This window comes from Leopardus geoffroyi, chromosome E2, assembly GCF_018350155.1.
Source record: "Leopardus geoffroyi isolate Oge1 chromosome E2, O.geoffroyi_Oge1_pat1.0, whole genome shotgun sequence".
Taxonomy (NCBI): Eukaryota; Metazoa; Chordata; class Mammalia; order Carnivora; family Felidae; genus Leopardus; species Leopardus geoffroyi.
This window is the reverse complement of record NC_059335.1, coordinates 26,542,384-26,566,208: the sequence shown is the minus strand read 5'-3', so window position 1 is coordinate 26,566,208 and position 23,825 is coordinate 26,542,384. Positions and strand designations below refer to the sequence as shown.

The window sequence follows — 23,825 nt, the reverse complement described above, 5'->3', positions numbered from 1 at the left end:
GTGGGTATTTGTCAAATCACTGGAGGATAGAGGACTCTAAGCTTAGAAGACAGAAAAAGACTTACATAGTTGGACTAAATGAAAACAAAAATTTTTATAAGTTAAAAGCAAAAAAGTCAGCTAAATTATAGTAAAACATAGTGATACAGTCCTCCTAGGAAACAATTTTGTAGTATTCTTAATACTATTTTTTTTTAAGTTATAGATCATTTCAGTGGATGCAGAAAAGGCATTTGTCAAAGTACAACATCCACTAGTGATAAAATCTTTTAACAAAGTAGGTCTGGAGTGAACATACCTCAACATAATTAAGTCCATACATGAAAAACCAATAGCTAGTATCATCCTCAATGGGGAAAAACTGAGAGCTCGAGTCAGGAACAAGACAGGGATGTCCACTCTCACCACTTTTATTCAATATAGTACTGGAAGTCCTAGCCACAGCAATCAGACAACAAAAAGAAATAAAAGGAATCTAAATTGGCAAGGAGGAAGTAAAACTTGCACTATCTGCAGATGACATGATATTATACATAGCAAAACTGAAAGACTCTACCAAAAAGCCACTAGAACCATGAATGAATTTGGTGAAGTCACAGGATACAAAATCAATGTACAGAAACCTGCTGCATTTCTATACACCAAAAATAAAGCAGCAGAAAGAGAAATTAAGGAATTAATTCCATTTACAATTGTACCAAAAACCGTAGGACACCTAGAAATAGACCTAACCAAAAAGGTAAAAAGACCAATACTCTGAAAACTATAAAACACTGATGAAAGTAATTGAAGATGACACAAAGAAATGTAAAGACATTCCATTCTCATGGATTGGAAGAACAAATATTGCTAAAATGTCTATACCACCCAAAGCAATCTACACATTTAACACAATCCCTATCAAAATACCAACAGCATATTTTCACATAGCTAGAACAATTTTAAATGTGTATGGAACCACAAAAGACTCTAAATAGCCAGAGCAATCTTGAAAAAGAAAAGTGAAGCTGGAGGCATCACAATTCCAGACTTTAAGTTATATTACAAAGCAGTAGTAATCAAAACACTATGGTACCGGAACAAAAACAGACACATAGATCAATAGAACAGAACAGAAAACCAGACATGAACCCACAACTATATGGTCAATTAATCTTCAAAAAAGCAGAAAAAGCTATATAATAGAAAAAACACAGTCTCTTCAAAAAATGGTACTGGGAAAACTGGACAGCAACATATGAAAGAATGAAACTGGATCACTTTCTTATACCATATATAAAAATTAATTAAAAACGGATTAAAGAGCTAAATGTGAACCCTGAAATCATAAAAATCAGCAGTTACTTCTTTGACATCTGCTGTAGCAACTTCTTTCTAGATATGTTTCCTGAGTCAAGAGAAACAAAAGCAAAAATAAACTACTAGGACTATGTCAAAATAAAAATCTGCACAGTGAAAGAAACAATCAACAAAACTAAAAGGCAATCTATGGAATGGGAGAAGGTATTTGCAAATGACATATCTGATAAAGGGTTATTATCCAGGGGCATCTAGGTGGCTCAGTTGGTTAAGTGTCCAACTTAAGCTCAGGACATAACCTCACAGCTTGTGAGTTCAAGCCCTGCATCAGGCTCTGTTGACAGCTCAGAGCCTGGAGCTTGCTTTGGATTCTGTGACTCTTCTCTCTGCCCATCCCCTGCTCACTCTCTTGTCTCTCCGTCTCTTGAAAATAAATAAACATTAAAAAAAAAAGTAATAAAAAATAAATAAATAAAAAGGGTTATTATCCAAAATAACTTATAAAACCCCAACACAAAAATAATCCACTTAAAACATGGGCAGAAACACGAATAGACATTTCTACAAACACATACAGATGGTCAACAGACACATGAAAAGATGCTCAACATCACTGATCAACAAGTAAATGCAAGTCAAAACTATATGAGAGTGCAATGAAGGTGATGGTCGGCGCTGCTCCCTGGCTGAGGTAGGATCCTGAGGACTCTCCAGTCCACTGAGGGCATACCACCAGTCCATCTCACCTGCTGCACCAGGGAGGTGAAGTGTGAGAGCACAAAAAAAAAACAAAAACAAAATCAAAAACATAAACAAAAACAAAAAACCTCCAATGAGATAACACCCTACACCTATCAGAATAGCTAAAATCAAAAACTCAAAAAACAACAAGCCATTGGTGAGAATGTGGAGAGAAAGGAACCCTCAGGCACTGTTGGTGGGAATGCAAACTGGTGCAGTGCAGCCACTGTGGAAACAGTATGGAGGTACTTCCAAAAGTTAAACATAGAACTACCCTAAGATCCAGCAACTGTATTACTAGGCATCTACCCAAAGAATACAAAAATACTAATTCAAAGGGATAATTCAAAGGGATACATGCACCCTGATGTTTAAAGCATCATTATTTATTTATTTATTTATTTATTTTTTTTCAACGTTTATTTATTTTTTTGGGGACAGAGAGAGACAGAGCATGAACGGGGGAGGGGCAGAGAGAGAGGGAGACACAGAATCAGAAGCAGGCTCCAGGCTCTGAGCCATCAGCCCAGAGCCCGACGCGGGGCTCGAACTCACGGACCGCGAGATCGTGACCTGGCTGAAGTCGGACGCTTAACCGACTGCGCCACCCAGGCGCCCCAAAGCATCATTATTTAAAATAGCCAAATTATGGAAGCAGCCCAAGTATCCATCCACAAATGAATGGATCAAGAATTTGTGTATGCATACACATATATACATAGGCATATACATGTATACACACATATATGTATACACACACGCGCACACACACAATGGAGTATTACTCAGCCATAACAAAGAATGAAATCTTGCCATTGGCAATGACATGGATGGACCTAGGGAGTACAACGCTTAGTGAAATACATCAGTCATAGAAAGACAAATACCATATGATTTCATTCATATGTGGACTTTAAGAAACAAAACAAACAAACAAAGGGAGGGGAAAAAAGAGAGAGAGGCAAACCAAGAAACAGACTCTTAAATGATGGTTAAAAGGGGGAGGTGGTGGGAGGGATGAGGGAAATAGGTGATGGGGATTAAGGAGGGCACTTGTCGTGACGAGCCCCAGGGGACTGTATGGGAGTGGCAGCGAATCACTGTATTGTACACCTGAAGCTACCATTACACTGTACATTAACTAACTGGAGTTAAAACAAAAACTTAAAAAAAAAAAAAAGAAATGTAAGATGTACAACTCCCCCCTCCAATTATTTTCAAAGACACTCATCAGTTATTTAGCTTTTAAAATATAGAAAACATTGGAAACAACACACAATGTTTGGCAAAGAGAAATGGCTTAGTAAAGTATACCTTTCAATGATTACCCAAATTTACCAAGAACAGAAAATGAGAAAATATGTTAAAAACAAAATCCAGACATGGAAGAGGACTAGAAACACACACCAAATTCAAAATGCTATCCGTAACTTGGATGCTAAGAAACAATGAAATTTTTTCTTTGTTCCTTTCTTTATTCCATTTTTTTTTTTTTTTTACTTCAAAAAAACTGAATCTCACATCACATAAAAACAACTGGAAACACAAAGAAACAATTAAAGGACATATTTACCCTCTTATCATCATCTTGCTTGTGTTTTCTGGTTTTCTGAAGCAATTTCAGGCCTTCAATTTGTCTGACAAGCAGCGGTATGGTCATCTTGAACCGCTCCTCTAGACTCACAGCATCTAAAATCTAAGGGGACATGAGTCGATTAGCAGAATCTCTCAGAAACACAAGCTCCCAAAACAAGGCAGTCAGAGTCATGACTTAAATTATTAAGAAAGACAAATATCAATACTCAGAGCTAAGTTAGGGCCAACACACCAAGATTAATTCTATTAAATCACTAGAATCCTAAAAAAAAAAAGGAATCTTGACTTTTCATTTAAAAATGAGGCCATGTGTATTGTTCCAACAGCAAGGACACACATTTTTTTTTTTAAGTTTATTCATTTGTTTTGAGGTGGGGAGGGACAAAAAGGGAGAGAGAAAATCCCAAGCAGACTCCGCACTATCAGCACAGAGCTTGATGTGTGGCTCAAACTCACAAACTTTAAGATCATGACCTGAGCTGAAATCAAGATTCAGACACTTAACCAACTAAGCCACCGGGTGCCCCAAAACACACATTTAATGTGAACTCTTTCTGGCATTATTCTCTTAAAACCCAGATAGTTGTCTACATATTAGGTTTAAACAGATTCTAGGTTGAAAATATTAAATTTTTACATTCATGAAAGAACACGAGTACTCTTTTAAAAATTTTTTTTTTTTTTTCAACGTTTATTTATTTTTGGGACAGAGAGAGACAGAGCATGAATGGGGGAGGGGCAGAGAGAGAGGGAGACACAGAATCGGAAACAGGCTCCAGGCTCTGAGCCATCAGCCCAGAGCCCGACGCGGGGCTCGAACTCACAGACCGCGAGATCGTGACCTGGCTGAAGTCGGACGCTTAACCGACTGCGCCACCCAGGCGCCCCAGAACACGAGTACTCTTAATCAACCTCTGCTAATGCTCTGAGTAACTAACACTCTCCATTCCCCCAAACATCCTTGCTGACGTCCACAGCCAGCTTACTCTCTGGTACCCCAGCACTCTTCTGCTCCTATCAGTTGAACTGAATTTTTGTGTTTAGAGTAGGTGTGTATACACTTTTCTTTGTTTGGTGCACTCACTATTATAATTTGCTAGATTTGCTATATAACTGTTAAGACATAAATGCATAAATTGATAAAATAAAGGACGTTTCAATAAAACTAACTTAAATGTTCTAGGAAGATTCAAAACAGACTGCTTAAAAATACTATAAAAGTAAGTATGCAAGAAAACTTACAATTTTGGGGGAAAATGCAGAATCTAGTGAGTGCAGAATGAGTGTCTTTACAACTCATTTCACTCTAAAGAAATAGAAACTGAAAATCATAGATACTGCATCACAGGGATGCTTTGTGTAAGAAACATCATGAAGAATTCTAATAAAGCAGGCAATTCACAAAGAAAAGGTCACAGCTCCACATGTTTAAAAATAGACAAAATATATATTTACCATTTTTAAAAATTATTCTTCACTTTAACTTCTTCCATAAATTAACAAACTACTAGTACTGACAATGTGAATAAAAGACTTGCTTGAGTATATAAAAATATAAAGCAATCAGTAAAAGTCAATTTTAGGATAAGAACATTTCAACTACTGTGAATCTCCAGTATCTCTTACTGAAGGTCAAAATTTATTGTCTTGAATAAAAAGGGACAAAACAACTTAGTATTAAAGAAGGGAATACTGTACCTGGAGCTTCTCTTTGTTGCTTGTTCGAATAATTGAGGTCAGGATGTCTGGTAATGCTTCCCTTGGAAGACTATCTAAAAGGCGTCTCAATTTAGCAACTGCAGGGACAGACATATCCAACATTTCCACCAACTACAAGGAAAAAGAAGTCTTTTTAATGAAATTTGGTATTATTTGTGAATTTAAAATGTCAAGTTGCTATATAGGTTTAATGTTCAGGCCTCAGAGTCTTTGTTTTTGAAAGATCACTGATTACTAGAAATCTAGACATTTTACTGGCCTCAGAGGAAAAGAGAGAAGTACATTCAAAATACCAATCAGAACTGAAAAGCAAAAATGGTCCTCAAATGTGTATAATACAAATGTTTAAAAGGTTTTGCAAATTTGTGATTTTATTTTTTATTTTGAAAAAAATAAAAATCTACAGAAAATTTACAATAGTACAATAAACTATCCTTTTTCTCTCTGAGCGTATGCACACACACACATTTTTGCTGAACATTTTATTTATTTGTTTTAAACATTTATTTGTTTTTGAGAGGGTACGTATGCACAAGCAAAGGAGGGATAGAGAGAGAGAGACACGGAATCCGAAGCAGGTTCCAGGTTCTGAGCTGTCAGCACAGGGCCCAACTTGAACTGTGAGATCATGACCTGAGCCAAAGCCAGACATCCAACCAACTGAGCCACATAGGCGCTCCACTGAACATTTTAAAGTAAGTGGCAGACATCATGACCCTTGTTCTTAAGAACAAGGGCATTCTCTTACATAATCACAGTGTAATTATCAAATTCTGGAAATTTAACATAGCTGATGCTATTATGCTAACCAGTTGAAATACTGTTTTTTAGTAGAACACTTGGATTAAGTAGAATCTGAGCACTGACTGTGAATGGTTTTTATAAAAACAACTTCCAGGGTATATCCTTGAAAGAAATCATTAGGTTACTGACAAAAATTCCACTTTTCTTCTAGGTACGTGGCAGGACTGCTCTTTCTCACCTCCTCTGAATACAAATGAGGCTATGAGTCTTGCCTTGATCCATGAAATGGGGGGCGGGGGGAGAGGGAGTGACAGCTCCTTCTGGGCAGAAGCATTTAAAACCATTGAGAGATCTGCCACATTTCCTTTTCCAGCCTCAGCATGTTTTGAGATGAATGTCTACCCCTCTTGAGTCCCTCAGTGACTCTAACAGGTAGATCACCACATGCTCTAGTTTTAGGCATAAAGCATGAGTGAGAAATATACCTTTGTAATATTGTATGCTGAGATTTTCGAGTACTTTATGCAGCAAAACTTAGCCCACAGTGGCTAATTCACAGATGACATGACAAATCCTCATTTAGTAATAACTCTGGTAAGATTTCTTAGGCCAGTAGTAATCAAATCTTCCTAAAGTCACTGTAATTTAAGAACCTATCCATTGCCTGCCTAGAATCAAGGGAATGAAAGCACAGTTATGATGAAGTTATTCAGGTGGGAGAAATAGATAATAAAATTTAAAGACCCTTTCTCCTAAGAATTCATCTTAAGAAAATAAAAGTTAAAACTTATTTCGCAAGCACTTACTGAGCACAAACTACTTGTTAGACACAATGTACTGCTCAGTATGGGATGGCTACAGCAGGGATGAATTCGAGTTTGGTAGGGGAAACAGACCTAGAAGATACATTTCAATACAATGTGATAAGCATCATATAAAGGACTGTGGAAGCACAGGCAAAGGAACACTAAGAGCCCACAGGAGTTGGGAAAGCGTAAAATCTGAAAATTCAGAAAAGGAAGAGCACTCCCAGCAGAGAGAACAGAAGGGACATGAAACAACAAACTGTGAAGCACTCTGATGAACAGTGTGACTAGAAGATGGTTAAAATGGGATTAAATAGAATTAGGAAGACCTTTAATGTTATCCTAAGAAATTTATTTTTTAATTTTTTTTTTCTTTTTTCAACGTTTTATTTATTTTTGGGACAGAGAGAGACAGAGCATGAACGGGGGAGGGGCAGAGAGAGAGGGAGACACAGAATCGGAAACAGGCTCCAGGCTTTGAGCCATCAGCCCAGAGCCTGACGCGGGGCTCGAACTCACGGACCGCGAGATCGTGACCTGGCTGAAGTCGGACGCTTAACCGACTGCACCACCCAGGCGCCCTATCCTAAGAAATTTAAACTTTATCCCATACTCATTAAAGTCTTTTTTTTCCAGGGGAAAGGCAGGTCCAAAACTTCGTAGAACTGATGGGTCAGAGAAAAAAAAACCCAGAAGGAGACTGGTCAGGAAGTTATTGAAGAAGTCTACCAAGGAGGGCTATAAAAGGAAATGTAGGAGATGAAAGAAAAGTATTAATTGGAAGCAACCTCAATGTCTAAAAAGAGGAAGGATAAAATTATGATACCCTAACTCAATGAAATTTATAAACATACTTAATATGAAAATTAGACATGGACAGGAAAACAAAACATGACTTAATTTGGACTGAGATCAGAAGACAAGCCAAAAATTAAACTAGATGCAGGATAGCAGTAAAATTATGATGTTTCTCTCTAAAAATTCCTTTAATGTCATTATAAATCTTTACCTGTCTAAGTTTTTTCTGTTGATTCAAAGTGAAGAGAAGTAAAAAGCAAAGTACAATCTCTATGAAGCTGTGTCTAACAGAAGAATGAAGACTCAGGGAGTATAACCCAGAAAAAAAAAAAATTGTTTCTCCCTCTACCTCCTTCCTTTTTTTTCATTATCAGGTTAGTTAACATTCAGTATAGTCTTTCAGGAATAGAACCCAGTGACTCATCTCTTATATATGACACCCAGTGCTCATCCCAAAAAGTGCCCTCCTTAATGCCCATCACCCATTTAACCCACCTCCTTCCATCAACCCTCAGTTTATTTCTGTATTTAAGAGTCTCTTATGGTTTGCCTCCCTCTTTGTTTTTATCTTATTTTTCTTTCCTTTCCCAATGTTCATCTGTTAAGTTTCTCAGATTCCACACAGGACTGAAATCATACGTCTTTCTCTGACTTATTTTGCTTAGTATAATACCCTCCAGTTCCATCCACTTTGTTACAAATGGTAAGATTTCATTGTTTTTCATTACCAAGTAGTATTCCATTGTGTATGTATACCACATCTTAATCCATTCATCAGTTGATGGACATTTGGGCTCTTTCCATAATTTGCCTATTGATGATAGTGCTGCTATAAACATTGGGGTGCATGTGCCCCTTTGAATCAGCATTTTTGTATCCTTTGGATAAATTCCTAGTAGTATAATTGCTGGGTCACAGGGTAGTTCTATTTTTAATTTTTTGAGGAATTTCCACACTCTTTTCTCCCTCCATCTCCTTCTTAACTGGCATAATCACTTATTCCAGTCTTCAAAATGAAGTTTCTTTGTTCAGAGTAGGTTCTACCTTTCAGTCCTCATAGAAATTATACCTTCAAGTTTTTTATCTTCCTATTGTGCACCATACTAAAAGTGTGTTGCTTCAAATGCCACTTCAGGTACAAATGCCAGACACTGTGAGCACAGTCTTTTCAATGACTAAGACCTTTAGACTCTGCCTGATCCTCACAGAGCCAGTAACAGCCACTAGATGACACCAACAGAAAGTAGAAGACTACATTTTATGATATATTTCAATAAGGTTCCAAATAAAATGGGGTGAGGGGAGGAGCTTTCTGTTCAACTGAAAGTTAACCAAAACACTCAAACCTAGAATTAAAAAGTCAAATATTTAATGCACCCCTAATATGTGCTTGCCTTCCAGCATTCTAGTTAATCAAGGCTTGAACCATTTTAGAAATCAGTCTACCATAGACTTCATCTTCCATAGTTACTGCCAATCTCAGTGTGGCCTTGACTTCTGAGCCAACAGTTATATAATTTGCTACCTAGATGTTCTTGTGACAAATAGCTTTTGTGCAATATTTTAATTTTTAGCATTATTTAGATTTAAGAACCATCTGGTTTGGAGACACTGCAAGTTACAAGGAAAGCTCTAGAAATACTCTTTGAAAAAATAGACAGGGTTGGCTAGTATTTCCTAGAATGATTTAGGTACAATCACAGACACAAGCAAATTGAAATCAATGTATTATATTACTAAAGCATTTAAACATATGCTGCCCTAAAACTGCAACCACTCAACAGATTCATCATGTCTTAGGGCAGCAAAGGAATTGAAGAAAATGGAGTTTTAAGGAAAAAACTAAAAGCAACTCACCTGTACTGCATATTTGTAAAACTGTTCTGATAGTTCTCCTAGCTCCTCCCTAGTTTTACAGGTGTTGGGAAATTCCTCAAGCCGGTCCAACTGTTCCACTTCGGCAACAGGATATGGCTTCTCCTTCAAGACCTGCACAATCTGGAAACGGCACAGGCCTGTAATCAGCAAAGTATAGTGGGGCTTGGGCCAGTTGCTGCCTACAACCTGAACCGCCAGGGCAGCCGTCCCAATCCTGAAAAACACACAAAACAGCAGCATTACAAATGTTCAGTGTGGTAAAACTGACACTTGCCTCAAAAGGTTGCCTTTGTTGAGAAATCCTTTAAAGAACAAAGAACATCTGAAGTGGAAATGAATTATTTCTCTAATTTAGCATCCAGCACATGGTCTATGAAGTCATTACCATGAGCAGGGGGGGCAAAGCAGGCCATCTCATTCTAATTACTACCTCCTTTAAGATTAGGTAGAAATTCCTAAAAATAAAAATGTAAAAGTAGTTGACAATTACATAGCTTAAATTCATTTTGCTAGGAATGAGGCAATATTATACCAGAATACTAGCATTTTAAACAGACTGAAATATAAACAGCATGATGTTAAACCAACCTAAGAAATCTGTTCTAATAACCAGTTTTGCTAACAACATCAAGCCAGGTTTTTTTACAGAATCAATTACTGAAACTTCCACTTATCTACCTTATCACAAACTGTCACCAAATCTGAGAATTAACATCTATGTCCATGAATATGAAATTTCTAAATGTGGGGACTAAATATTAGAGGGCACACACTGTCATGAATGATTAAAGTTATAAACCTAAACCTAAGTGGTAAACACCCCATCTAATACTAACTAAAAAAGTTCTATTTAAGTCTTAGCTCCTTATCAGAACATAGAATTCTGACCAAGTCACATATAACCTTAATTCATGGAAAGGAAGTCTCACCCAAACTAAGCCAAAATTATACAAAATACAAAGCTACACATTCAGAAGACACGTATAAATCCCAAACTAAAATTATATCTTCTCCCCTCAGCCACAGGAAGGGTTGCAATTTCAGAAAAGAAACAAAGTAAGGTGACTAGAACTCCCAACACCCTGGGGAAATGGTAATCCTGGAATATCGCAACTGCCCATCTCAAACATACTGAATCACACACAAATGCAGTGTGAATATTTCAGTGAATTTACTTACTTCTATACACTATTTATTCTTGACTACTTCCTTATAAATTATTCATTTCATAGATTATGTGTAACTTTTGGCTTCCCTCTGCCATTCAGTTTATTTTGAGTGATGTCCAACTTTCCTTCACCCTTTCAGTCATATCATGTGTACATGGATAAAAACTGATTCAAATGGTATCCAAACCCAAAAAATCAGGAAGATAATTTGGTGGGAAGAAAAAATATGATATACTTTAAAAAACCTGAGATAATTTGGCAAGTCCCTATTGTTTTATTTGTGTCGTGGCTGCTTTTCTTCAGTCATTAATGGTAGTAGGCTATACCTCCCACTTCCTGAAAACCAACACAGATTGCCTGAGAAAGTTAGCAATACCTGAACTGATCAGAGACCAAAACTACAATTCCCTTCGGATAACGACCATCAATGCTTGCGCAATGCAGAGAGGTCACAGTTCTGTCTGCCAGCAACATTAACAGACAACAAACAAACTGGATCCCTGGCCTAAGGAGTCTGCAAACTGGAAACCAAGGAGAACCCAAAGTGATATGAGACAAGTCCAAACATTCAGATTAGGAGATAAATTTTCATTATTTGAGCCATGTCCTTGATTAAAGTGAGACTAAAAATGAGTTTTCTTACAAAGCAAGCAGAATACTTTTACTAACTGTGAAAGGAAGATGTTTCAAACTGAAAAGAGATCGAGTTGGATTTATACAATGCCTCTCCTCCTAATGAGATAAAATATATAAAGGTTTTACATTCGTTAATTGGGTTTTACTTTAAATCACTTATAGCTGACTAGAATGTACCCTTTTTAAAGAAAAAACATGATCTGTGAAATGATAGGTGGCTAGAAAGAGTATCTGGTGAAAGACATTTTGGGTGGAAAGCTCTTGTGAAAAAGGACCATGTTTAATGTTATTTTAGACGTTTTATTGTATTGGGGCAATAGTTTATACATATATAAGTAATAAGTAAATAAAATATTTAATTAATCTAATATTTTCCTACTATGATAACAGACTTTGAATTATATCAGTCATCTTTCTAAATATTCTAGTTCTTCTATTAATATTTGCTTTATTACGCTTGACCAAAAGGCAACATTCTGATTTTCATACATTCAAATGAGTAGTGTTCCTTCCCTTTAGGTAGGAGCTCTGTAAATCCACACTTTAATTACTGTGATATTTTATAGTTCAAAGAATTTTTGAAAGTCCTAACTGGGACCTCCTTTCAGAGTTGTAAAATATTGTTTTAATCCAAACAAAGTCTGATTACGATGGGTATGATTTATGTACTTTGAAAACGGACTTAGATAATTTAAGAGTTCCAAAAATATTTGAGAACTATCAACTGTAGTGGTGGGAAAACCTAAACGCAGCACTACAGTTTTCTAAGATGAGTATACTGTGTAAATACCCAAACTCTGGTTTATATGCCAACCACTTTCTTTTCTTTTTTCTTTTTTTTTACTTTAAAGCTCTCCATCTTTATTGGAATCTTCAATCTTCCAAATCTTTTTCTGTAATGACACTAGTTTAGTTCTGGCCATGTTGAAAGAATAAGGGGCCTCCCCTCCCTTCTCCCCCAATCTCCATTTGTGAAATTTACATATAAAACTATACCTATTTGGGGAAAAATAATACCTCCAACATACAGCTTTATTGCTCTGTAGCCTTTCATAAGTATTATCTCATTATATACTGCCTTTCACTATTGTGAAGAAGGTAACATTATTTCCTTATTATAAATTAGTAACAGAGATTCAAAAGGGTAAACAGATTAATTATCCATTATTACAAAGATACTGCATAGGCAATACTGCATAGGGGGCCTGAATTAGGTTTTAAGACAAATTTTACTTTAAGTACCACAATGGACACTGTAAATTTGTACCAATAAGAAGTACAAATAAATACTTATTAACATAGCTTCTAAGTAGGTAAGATACCGGAAAGCACAGCTATTATTTAATATCTCCTGTTTACATCTTAATTACCCTTGATTCATCAAGGTAAGCATTTCTACCAAAACTCTGGAATCAAAAGTTACACTTCTTTGGGAAAGAAAAACTGGGACATCTTTCTAGTTTTCGCTTGTCTTCACCCTACTTATCTTCTTGAATATTTGTTAATTTTGGGCAAAACTCATCATCATGATTAATAATTTAAAAACAAGAAGTCTATTGGGATAGCTCCAAGTTCTATAACAGATGAGACTTCTGCTGCTACAGGACTTTGGTTTTCACTCCTTTATTAAAACCTCGTTTCTGGGGGGTGCCTGGCTGGCTTAGTCAACAGTGCATGTGACTCTTGATCTCAGAGTTGTGAGTTCAAGTCCCCACACTGGGCACAGAGATTACGTAAAAAAAAAAAAATAATAAATTAAGAACTTCATTTCTGAATTTAAGAAACGCCACTTATAGACACTTTCCTTAAAAAGAATAACTGCAGATTAGGAAAATCTAAGTGGAGCTATCCATTACATAGTTGCTAACATAAAAGATTAAATTTTAAAATGTTAGGATCATCAGGTAATATTTCCTAAGAATACCTAAGAATGCTAACAGATAAAAATAGGAGTAATGCCTGGACAAAGAGTTGACCCAAAATAAGAAACTGTACATCTGCTATATATAAAGCATTCATTTCTTGTGAGACAAATGCCAGTGAAACTAATTTGCAGTCTCAGAGGAAGAAGCCAAAAAATGAAGAGGGACTGAGAAATCAGCACTCTGAGGAAGTGAAGTCACATATCCTGAAGAATGTAAGGCTGGAAGAAAACTGGATGACCATCTTGAAATGCATGAAAGGACAGCGTATAGGTAGTGCTAAGTTATAATCCATCTTCACTAAGGAAACAATGGCTCACTCAAGTCCAGTCAAGCAGGGTGCCCTGAGGTGGCATAAGAGCCAAATTCTAAGCTGTATGGATAATCCAAAGCTCCTCCTTTAAAAAGGCTCCTGTGTCAGGTAACATGCCCACATACTAACATATAGAAAGGGACTGTCCTGTTCAAAACAGTAAAGGAAGTTGTTCAGGTAAGTCAACATCTGGCTCTGCTACTTTGTGTGACAAGGAACACAAGGGAACAAATTATTTCTGCTGCTCCTTGAAGACTGAGGCAATGTCACCTGGATGGTCTCAAGGAAACAAGAGACAGGAGTAGAGCACCTGGCCTCCCCTTTGGGTACTACGAACATCTGGAAAAGCAGGTAACTGAGGAAGGACAGATTTATGTATTGAAACAGTAATGTTATGGGTAACTCAATATTTGCACTAGTGAGGCTTTTAAAAATTTTTAAAGAGTGTTGAAAAGTCATATTAGAGAAAAAAGACCTTGGAGGCTAATGCTAAGGAATGCAGTACAATCTTTCTAGATAGATTTTTCAAGTAGCAAACAATATTTCTAGGATAACAAGATGGTCCTTATAATGCTAGAATTCTAGGAAGAATCTTCAGTGTATGTTTTGTAATGTAAATAAAACAATATTGCTATTAATTTAAAACAAAGGCAGCAATTCGAACATCAAGGATCATATTACATATCATCTGAATATATTAATGATTACTTCCAAGCAGGAAAATTTAGTTATTGATGTTTTGGAGGGATTTACATAAAAGAAATTTAAAAACATCCAAAATCTTCCCAGAATATACCAACAACCTAAAATATGACTAAATCTACTTTTGAAATTCAGTGTACCCATGGGTAATCACCATACATATGTACAGAAATAAAACAAAAAAATCTAATCATGAGCACTCTTCCCTCAACAAGCAATCAAATTGCCTGGGCACAGAAAGCAAAAATTGTGGTATAACCACAGGTTTAAGGATGGGGTCATATGTAGGGAAAATAGAATCCAACACAATTTATCAGAGTTTAATGAAACTTGAAAAGTATCCAACTCCATGCAAGCAATAACCAACGCAGCAGATCAGATGGAAGCCAAAATGTTTTTGGTGCTTGAGAAATGCAAGGTTTTTACAATATGGGCTAATAAGAGACTGTTACAGGTTTTTTGTTTGTTTGTTTTGCTTTGTTTTGGGAGGGGAGAGATATCAGTCTCCTCTCAGAGATGCAGAAAGTTATGGACTCTCCTTTTAAAAATATATATAGTCAAAAGGTTTTAGATAAAAATAAGGCATTCCTAACATTCTCAAAATCGTTCAGTCTGCAATCCCTAACTTTAAAAAGGAGTAACTGCAAGTAGGTAAACAAGGGCTCTAAATTAAAAACATCTCAAGAAGAGTTAAGGATAGGAGGCAGGGGCTGGGGAGGTGTGTTTAAAGAGAATAGCATTTGTTGAGCATATACTATATCCCAGCATTATCCAATAGAAATATAGTATGAGCCACATATGTAATTTTAGTAGCCACATTAAAAAGTAAAAAGAAATGGGTGAAATACTAAATTTTATTTAACCCCAAACAGCTAAAATGCTACCATTCTAACATTTAATTGATGTATAATTTATTAGTCAGCGAAACATTTTCCACACTAAGTTTTCAAACTCTAGTGTGTACTGTATATTTAAAGCACATTTGTGGTGACTAATCACACAATCATACTGGTTTATCTGGGACTCAAGGTGTTTCCTGGGAGACAGGACTTTCACTGCTGGAACTAGTTCAGTCCTCAACAAACCGGGACAATTGGTCACTCTAGTATCTCAATTTGGACGAGCCACATTTCAAGTGCTCTCTAGCCACATGTGTTTAGTGGCTACAGTACTGGACTACTGTCAAGCATGGCACAAAGGTTATTTCATTTAGCATTCATAACACACCCAAGAAATGAATGCTGTTAGTTTCCAAAATACAGAGGAAGAAATAGGCACAGGTTGTGTGTCATAGTCACACAATTAAAAGAACAAAAACACAAAGTCACACAACTAAGGCCATGGTGTTGGGCAATCTAGTGGCAAGGCTGGGGTGTCCGAAATGAGAAGCTATGAGAATATGAGAAAGTTTCAGAAAGGCAGACAAGGGAAAACGTGGGTAGGAACTGAGGGGAAAAGACAAGAGGCAGACAAATAGTGTGGAAGAGAGGTACCCCAAAATCAATGAAAAGGGTAGTGCAGTTTACGATAGCACAGGAAAAAGAGAAAACGTGTGGAGTACCAAGTGTCTCGCTTAAGAGGGCAAAAAAAAAAAAACAAAAAAAAACAAAAACAAAAACAAAAAAACAAAAAAACAAAAAACCCACCACCACCACCAACAAAAACGACGGGGAGTAAGGGAGGGAAGGATAAGAGGAGGGGGCCCGGAAAGTTAAGAGCACTGGCTTAGGAGTCTGAGGATCTGGGGGGCGAAGGGGAGAACCTAAATTAACAGCGGCAGCTAATGGCATAGTCTTCACTACTTCATGGGTCAGACATCTGTCATCCCCATTTCACATGGGAGGTGACTGAAGAGATAGACCAAACCGCGAAGGCTGCCCCTGCGCCCCGAGGCCGGACAGGGCCTGGGCCGGAGTCCAGAGAGGAGGCCACGCCGCCCGCCGCCGCCACCGCGGGAGGCAGCCGGGCCTACCTGTGCAGCGGCGGCAGGTCCTGCGCGTCGCTGGCGGGGTCGGGCGTGTTGGGGATGACCCCCAGGATAGTACTCTGCAACGACGTGCCCTTGAGCAGGCGGCTCCGCACCAGCTGCAGGTTGCGGGCCGAGTCCACGCTGGTGCGCATGGTGGAGCCGGGCAGCAGCACGCCCTCGTGGGTGAGCAGCAGCGGGAGGCGGCTGGGGATCTGGATAGAGCTCACCGACGACATGGCGACGGCTATTCGCGCTAGGGGGGCGTCAAAGGGAGCAGGACGCGGCAACCGGCAATAGCCCCACCGCCCCAACCAAAGCTCCCAGCCTTCGGCGCGCCTGCGCGCCGCTGCTTCCGGCTCCGCCCTACGGCCCGCCCCCGGGCTCAAACCCCGCAGCATCGCACCGCCCCCTCCCGGAGTCGCTCGGCTGGTGCGCGGCCTAAGTGTACAAAGAGAGGCGCACTCCAGCCCCGTGAGACCTTCGCTCTCCAGGCTTCCTCTAACAGTCTCTCCTGAGGCTCAGCCAGAGGGCTGTCCTCGGTGTTGAAGCTAGAGAGAAGATCGTGTTTAAATTGTATCTACTTGAAATGTTTTTAATGTTTCATTCGAATTGGTATTAGATTTTTTTAAACGTTGCAATAAAAAGTTCCCACCATTCACTTATAATAATCAGAAAATTAACATCACTGTTATCTAATGAGTAGAGCTTATCCAAATTTTGCTAGTTTTATCACTTATGTCCTTTTTCTGGTCCAGGATCCCAGAAAAATCACTTTTCATTTAGTTGTGATGTCTCCTTAAATGTGTGTGTGTGTGTGTGTGTGTATATATACACATATATATGGATAGATAGATATATCTGTATCTATCTCTCTCTATATATTTCTTTTTTCTTTTAAAACCGTGATACTTTTAAACAGCATTGGTCCATTATTTTATAGAATGTCCCTCAATTGGGGTTTATCTGATGTTTTCTTGGGATCAACATTATACATTTTTTTTGCAGAAAGACTACAGAAGAGATGTGGCCTTCTTGGTGATACATGATGATTGAAATGTATTATTAATGGTGATTTTAACTTTGATTACCTGGTAAAGGTGATATCTGCCAGGTTTCCCTATTGTAAGTTAGCATTTTTCTCTTTATAAGTAATAAATATGTTGTGGGGAGTTAATATTATGTGTATTAATTGGAATTCTGTAAGAAAAAGCTGCACATCTCCCTCATTATTTACCTATTCAATTTTTTTATGTTAGTAGGAGTTCATGGATTTTTTTAATGGGTTATAACCCAGTAGTATCATGTGTTTCATTGCTTGAATTGTTTCAAATTTGGCCATTAGGAGCCTCTTCATATTGGGATTTTACTTGGGTTTGGCTGTAGGTTGCAGATGGAAAATTTTCCCTGACTATGAAGTCCAGCACTGCTCTTAGAATCCAAGAGAGAATTGAAATTTCATTCAAATCAACAAACATTCACAGAAGAACTGTTAAGTGCAAGGCCCTGGGCTAACTGTGGAGAGTATGACATAAGACAGGTTTATACCCTCACGCATCTCTTGGCCAGGGGGACAGCCCCATAGAAGGCTGAGTGTGATACAGGGCAGGTGGAACTGTATGTTTCTGTGTAAGCCGCAGATAAGGGAAAGGAGAAGGCAGGTGTACAGGCTGTTATGGTGGAGACAGAAATGCAGGAACTTGAACACTCCTGCCCACAGCTCTTTCTTTGACATTATCCTACCTTCTTTCATACACTCACTAAGCAATATTAGAATACCTACCAGGTACTAGATTCTACTTTAGGTGCTGGGGATACATCAGTGAACAAGACAGACAAGGTTACTGTTTTCATGGAGTTGAACTTCTAGTGAGGGAAACAAACAATAAGCAAGGAGAATAATTTCAGATGGTGATAAATCCTTTAGATGGTTAGAGAAGGGCTTTCTGGACAGATGACAGTTCAACTGGGCCCCATGCTTGGAGAGGTAGCAATGCAAACCTCAGGGGGTGAGGGTCCAGGGGGTGCTGTTTCAAGGCCAAAGAAGCAACACAAAGACTTTGTGGCTGGAATGAATTTTGGATATTTGCAGAACCTTCTCCTGAAATTCAGTGAGAGTGAGGGTTTGTGGTATGGATAACAGAAGTGGGCAGGGTCAGGAGGGCAATGTAAGAGGAAAAAGATTCGTTAGGGAGTCTAGAAAGAAGTCAAGGTCTTACTCTAAGCCTGACATAAGCCACTGGCAGTTCCAAGTTGCAGAATAACTTTTCCAGTTTATGTTTTCGAGAGACCATTTTGGCTGCTGTATGCCATCTGTGAATGCTCCGAATTTTACCCATCAAGTTATACTCCTAATTATACAGAATCCTATGAAGATGGTTGTGAGGTTTATCCCACTCTATTAGAATATGCTCAGGATTTTTTTTGAATCATTGGACAGAGAAGCCTGGCAGTTTTAAACTGAAATTAGGCAGTTTGCAGAGACCCTGAATGGCTGGGTTAGATTTTTTTGAGGCTCTTAGTGTTTTAACAAAGAAATTTAAAAACCATATGATAGGGGCGCCTGGGTGGCGCAGTCGGTTAAGCGTCCGACTTCAGCCAGGTCACGATCTCGCGGTCCGTGAGTTCGAGCCCCGCGTCGGGCTCTGGGCTGATGGCTCAGAGCCTGGAGCCTGTTTCCGATTCTGTGTCTCCCTCTCTCTCTGCCCCTCCCCCGTTCATGCTCTGTCTCTCTCTGTCCCAAAAATAAATAAACGTTGAAAAAAAAAATTAAAAAAATAAAAATAAAAATAAAAAAAAATAAAAACCATATGATAAACTTTGTGATAAATATCTCAGACACTTATGTTTAATGCTTTTAACTTCCACACATATACTCCTGCCCCCATAAGAAGAATAACACACAAAATTGGTATTCTATTCACATAATCACCAAATTTATCTTTTTTAAAAAATTTTATTTATTCTGAGAAAGAGAGAGAGAGAGCATGTGTGAGCAGGGTAGGGGCAGAGGGAGAGCGAAAGAGAATCCCAAGCAGGCTCTGCGCTGTTGTTGCAGAGCCCATCTTGGGGCTTGAACTCACAAACCAAGAGATCATGGCCCTGAGCCAAAATCAAGAATTGGACACTTAACCGACTGAGTCATCCAGGTGCCCCAAGGATTTTTCTTTTTAAACAAATTCACACTGAACTATAGAAACTGCAGTGGGAATAGGTCCATGTTTAAATTGCTTGTTTGATGAATATTTTCTTTTAATCCTATGATTATATTCCTGTGATGGATGTGTCAGCCCACCTGGGAAAGCATCAGGACTCTAAATGTGAGGTCTTTAGTGACTTTGTGGCTTTCCTGGCTCCTTCTTTGAAAGACTCTACATCTACATTGTTTATTTATCTATCAAAATATTTATTTATTATTTTTAAATGTTTTAATGTTTATTTATTTTTGAGTGAGACAGAAGAGCATGAGTGGGGAAAGGGGCAGAGAGAGAGGGAGACACAGAATCCGAAGCAGGCTCCACTCTCTGAGCTGTCAGCACAGAGCATGACGCAGGTCTCAAACCCACGAACCATGAGATCATGACCTGAGCTGAAGTTGGATGCTTAACCTACTGAGCCACCCAGGCACCCCTCCATCAAATATTTATTAAGCATCCACTGTATGCTGAGCACTGTACACTAGATTCACAGATATATCAATGAACAGACAAACACGGTCCCTGGTTTCAAAGAGCTTGCATTCTAGTGAGGTAGGCAGAAAATAAATAAGCCAACAAAGAAAGAAATGGCCATTTCAGAAATTGATAAGTAAGGGAAATGTAATAGGAAACTATGTAGAAGGTGATAGGAGGAGGACTTCAGTGTTCAGTAGGGAGGTCTGGCAAGGTTACTCCCAGGAGGTGGTGTTTGACCTGAGACTGGAATGGTGAGAATGGACCAGCTCTGCGAGAAGCTGGAACGAGAATGTTCTTGGTAGAAATTAGGACTGGTGCAAACATCAAGGTGGGGAAGAGCTTCCTAGTTGCTGGAACAGAGGAGAAGGCCAGGCACTGGGATGTGGGGATTCAGCAGCTGGGAAGATTTCCTCCAGAAGCTATTGGAACTAGCAAAAGGGAATAAACCTTGGGGCAGAGAAAGTTGACTAGCACAGTGTGTGAATGGACTGGAAAAGAGAGGTATAGTAGGAAGGCCTAATCATCTAAACCTCTTTGGGGCCTGGCTTGCAGGTGCCTCTGCTCCTTGCCTTGGGCACTTCCCTTACCCACTGGTGTATCCTCTGGCCTTAGACACTACATCCTGCTGGGTACGTGGGAAGCACAATGAGGAAGTAAGTCAGTTCCTCCAGAAAGCTCTTGCCACAGGTTACCTTGCTGCTGTGCACCGCCCACCCCCCCCACTGCCTTGTTCCCAAACTGTTTCATCATATGCAAATGGCCCATGTCTAAACCAAGTTCGTAATCATGACTCTCCCATCCCCCCAAGAAATGGGGAGAATACAGGGCTGGAAACATCTGTTTCCTCTCTGTTTTTATTCCCATCATATCCTGGTCCCTACCCTGACCACAGTGGTGGTCTCGCCACTAATCAGAGTGAATATGCTTCCACTCTGGTTCTTCCCAAGAGGAAATTGGGAGGCCAATGACTTCTCAAGGACTGCCAAAGAAAGTTCTGGAGGGAATTCCCCCTGGCCAGTCAAGGAAGCAGAGGTGGACCTCATCACATTGGAGGGTGGCCCATGCTAATGTGTGGCAGAGGTCCAGTTACGTTAAGATGAACAATTTGTGTTCTGCAAACATATATCCATTGTACACGTTTGCATTTCATTAATTTCCATTTGGTTTACTTTTCCCTGTTTTTAGTTTCCTGGACAAATGCTGTATAGAAAAGGGTCACACCTTTGAAATCCTCAGTGTATCTCTCTGCAGGTGTTTAAAAATAAAACAGATTGGCAGATCATACTAAGCAAAAAGGTGACAGAAAATCTGATTTATTTATTTGAGAACATGGTTCTTAGAGACCAAACAAAGAAATTAGGTGTGACCCTTTTCATACATCTTGATATTTCATTTTCCTCTTACTTATTAACATAAAGCAAAATGTCGAGCTGCATTCATGTTGGAACTACACTCATTCACCAATTGCAATGGTAGCGTGGTACAGACACAAACATTTATTGGCACGCCAATGATGCAGCCCCTTGCCAGCTCATGACTTGCAATCTAGAATTTGTTGCCTCCACTCCCTGCCTCCTGCCATTCCCTCCCCTGGAAATCTTTAGGTAGTGAATGAACTGTACTGCAATACACTGTGGTCCGATCCCCAGGGACTTCTATTGAATTATACCAATTTTACTGTAATGTGTCTGTGTTCCAGGCTGGTTCATGGCAGCCAGAAATCTTGTTTCTTCCCAGAGTCTTAAACAAATTGTGTGACGCTCTCTCTTACCCAAAACATGTCCTTCTCTCTCTTTGTTCATTTCCATCATCCCTGAGAGATTCACTTATAGCGTCACATGGCAAGTATATCTCATAGCCTGATGCCCCCCGTCTGGGGACCCTGTCTTGCATGGTCTCTAGCAGAATTCTAGAAATGGAATCCACCAGTTCTGGTTGTGATTTGCTGAAAGGAAGTGGGATGGGAGGGAATGGAATAAAGGCGTTTGGAAAATTCTTCTCCCAAGACTGGGTAGTGTGCAAGTCTACTTACTTGAAGCACAATCCAATATTTCAATGTCAAGAGCTGTATCTGAACCCTAAGACGGCTCCATAATTTGCAGGATCCAGTGTCAAATGAAAATGTGGGGCTCCTTGTTCCAAATTATTAAGGATTTCAAGATAGTCACAGTAGAGCCTTAGCTAAGCCTGGGCCTTTCTGAATATAAGGCTCTGTAAGGCACTGGTCATACCCCATGATGCTGGCCCTGTTGGTCATACCCTGGTCATACCCTGTTATATACTCTCTTTTTCCATTCCTTCAGAAATATTCTTAATTGCCATCCCCTCCCCCAACTCAGGCACATGGGTGTTCTGGAAGTGAGTCACATACTCAGAAAGGTAAAATGGAAATCATTTTAATATATTTTATTATTTTTTTCTTTTTAATGTTTATTTTTGGGAGAGAGGGACAGAGCATGAGCGGGGGAGGAGCAGAGAGAGAAGGAGACAGAATCCGAAGCAGGCTCCAAGCTGTCAGCACAGAGCCTGACGCGGGGCTCAAACTCACGAACTGCGAGATCATGACCTGAGCTGAAGTCGGATGCTTAACCCACCGAGCCACCCAGCCGCCCCTGCATTTTAATATATTTTTAAAATACCTTGGGTTATTTAAGATTCCTAAATTATGTCCAGCTCCAATCCCCTGATTCTGTGAAAACAGAGTCAGAAAATGGCAAAATTGCATTTTTTAAATTTGTTTACTTATCCATTTATCCTTTATTTACTGAGCACCTGCGATCCTTCTAGCACTCTCCCAGGCTCCAAGGATTCAATAGTGAGCTAAACAGACATGTCCCTGTCCTTGTGAGGCTCTCTATGTAGAGCGGGAAATGAACTCTGAACAAATAACCATTCACACAAATATTTAATTACAAACTGGGGTAAGAGAAGAAGCATGGTTCTATGAGCAGGCTTGGCCCTAGGTTGTAGGGTTGGGAGTGGGTGGTTAGAAAAGGTTTCCCTAAGTGATCTTAAGCCTCAGTAGATGTTTAAAAAGAGGGAGCCATTCCAGGAAGAGGGAAGAGCAGGTGCTGTGTCAGTGGCCCAACCTTCTGCATGACCCCGGCACTCTCCCTGCAGGGGGATGTCCCCCTCTCCTGACTGCTCAGGGCTGAATCTAAGCTGCTCTTACCTGCTGCCTTTTCAGATTCTCTGATTCTTGGAAAAGAAGGATTGGCAGAAGAGCTGAAAATGACCAGGAAGAGGATACACTGGGTCCCCAGGTCTTCTGGTGGCCTCATGAATCTTGGCATGGACATGAGCAATGACATGGTTTCAGGACTCAGCTATGTAAGTAGGTCTCCTTTGCATCAAAATACCAGGAAACTGAATTGACAGGGTATTCTCAATGGTCATGAATTAGGTTAGAAAATTTTGTCCCATATTTATTCAACCTTGATTTCTTTTAATGGATCTCAGGCTTCACAATTAGATGAATTGTACTCCCTGGTCATGGCACACCCTCTTGGTCTATCTATCTACCTATAACCTATCTGTCTATCTATCTATCTATCTATCTATCTATCTATTGCCTATTTATCTATGTATTTACTTATAATAATACAATAAGCACCTGTAAACCCATCAACAACTCACCACCTTGGACCTTAACAATCACATCCAGCTATTGATCTTCTCCCCGACTTCATTCCCCAGCTTTCCCTACCTGAAGTAAACACTGTCCCAGATCTTTTCTCATCAATCCCTTACTATGCTTCTAAAATACTATTATTTATCCTATATGAAGCCCTAAAGACAATATTCTTTTTTATTTTAGTTGTTTCCCACTTTATCAATTTCTAAAAATGTTTATTTTTGAGAG

At 39.1% G+C, this 23,825-nt stretch overlaps 2 protein-coding genes across 6 annotated transcripts in view; one reads left to right on the top strand and one right to left on the bottom strand.

Moving 5' to 3' along the window:
* The window catches only part of LONP2 (lon peptidase 2, peroxisomal), a 105,714-nt gene extending 89,063 nt beyond the window's left edge, over nucleotides 1–16,651 (bottom strand). Inside the window, exons 1-5 of one of the 2 annotated variants that reach the window (XM_045442660.1) lie at nucleotides 16,296–16,635; nucleotides 9,561–9,795; nucleotides 6,906–6,995; nucleotides 5,335–5,466; nucleotides 3,614–3,736 (exon numbers count right to left, since the gene is read on the bottom strand). In XM_045442660.1, coding sequence (XP_045298616.1) covers nucleotides 3,614–3,736; nucleotides 5,335–5,466; nucleotides 6,906–6,995; nucleotides 9,561–9,795; nucleotides 16,296–16,528 — 813 coding nt within the window. In that variant the 5' untranslated portion in view covers nucleotides 16,529–16,635. Of the gene's footprint in view, nucleotides 1–3,613; nucleotides 3,737–5,334; nucleotides 5,467–6,905; nucleotides 6,996–9,560; nucleotides 9,796–16,295 lie in introns of both variants that reach the window. The other variant, XM_045442662.1, reaches the window with a different exon arrangement.
* Nucleotides 12,596–23,825, top strand: part of ABCC11 (ATP binding cassette subfamily C member 11) — a 70,290-nt gene continuing 59,060 nt past the window's right edge. For all 4 annotated transcript variants that reach the window (XM_045442659.1, XM_045442658.1, XM_045442657.1 and 1 more), the window contains exons 1-2: nucleotides 12,596–13,972; nucleotides 23,151–23,293. In XM_045442659.1, the coding sequence (XP_045298615.1) occupies nucleotides 23,195–23,293 (99 nt within the window). In that variant the 5' untranslated portion in view covers nucleotides 12,596–13,972; nucleotides 23,151–23,194. The remainder of the gene's footprint in view (nucleotides 13,973–23,150; nucleotides 23,294–23,825) is intronic.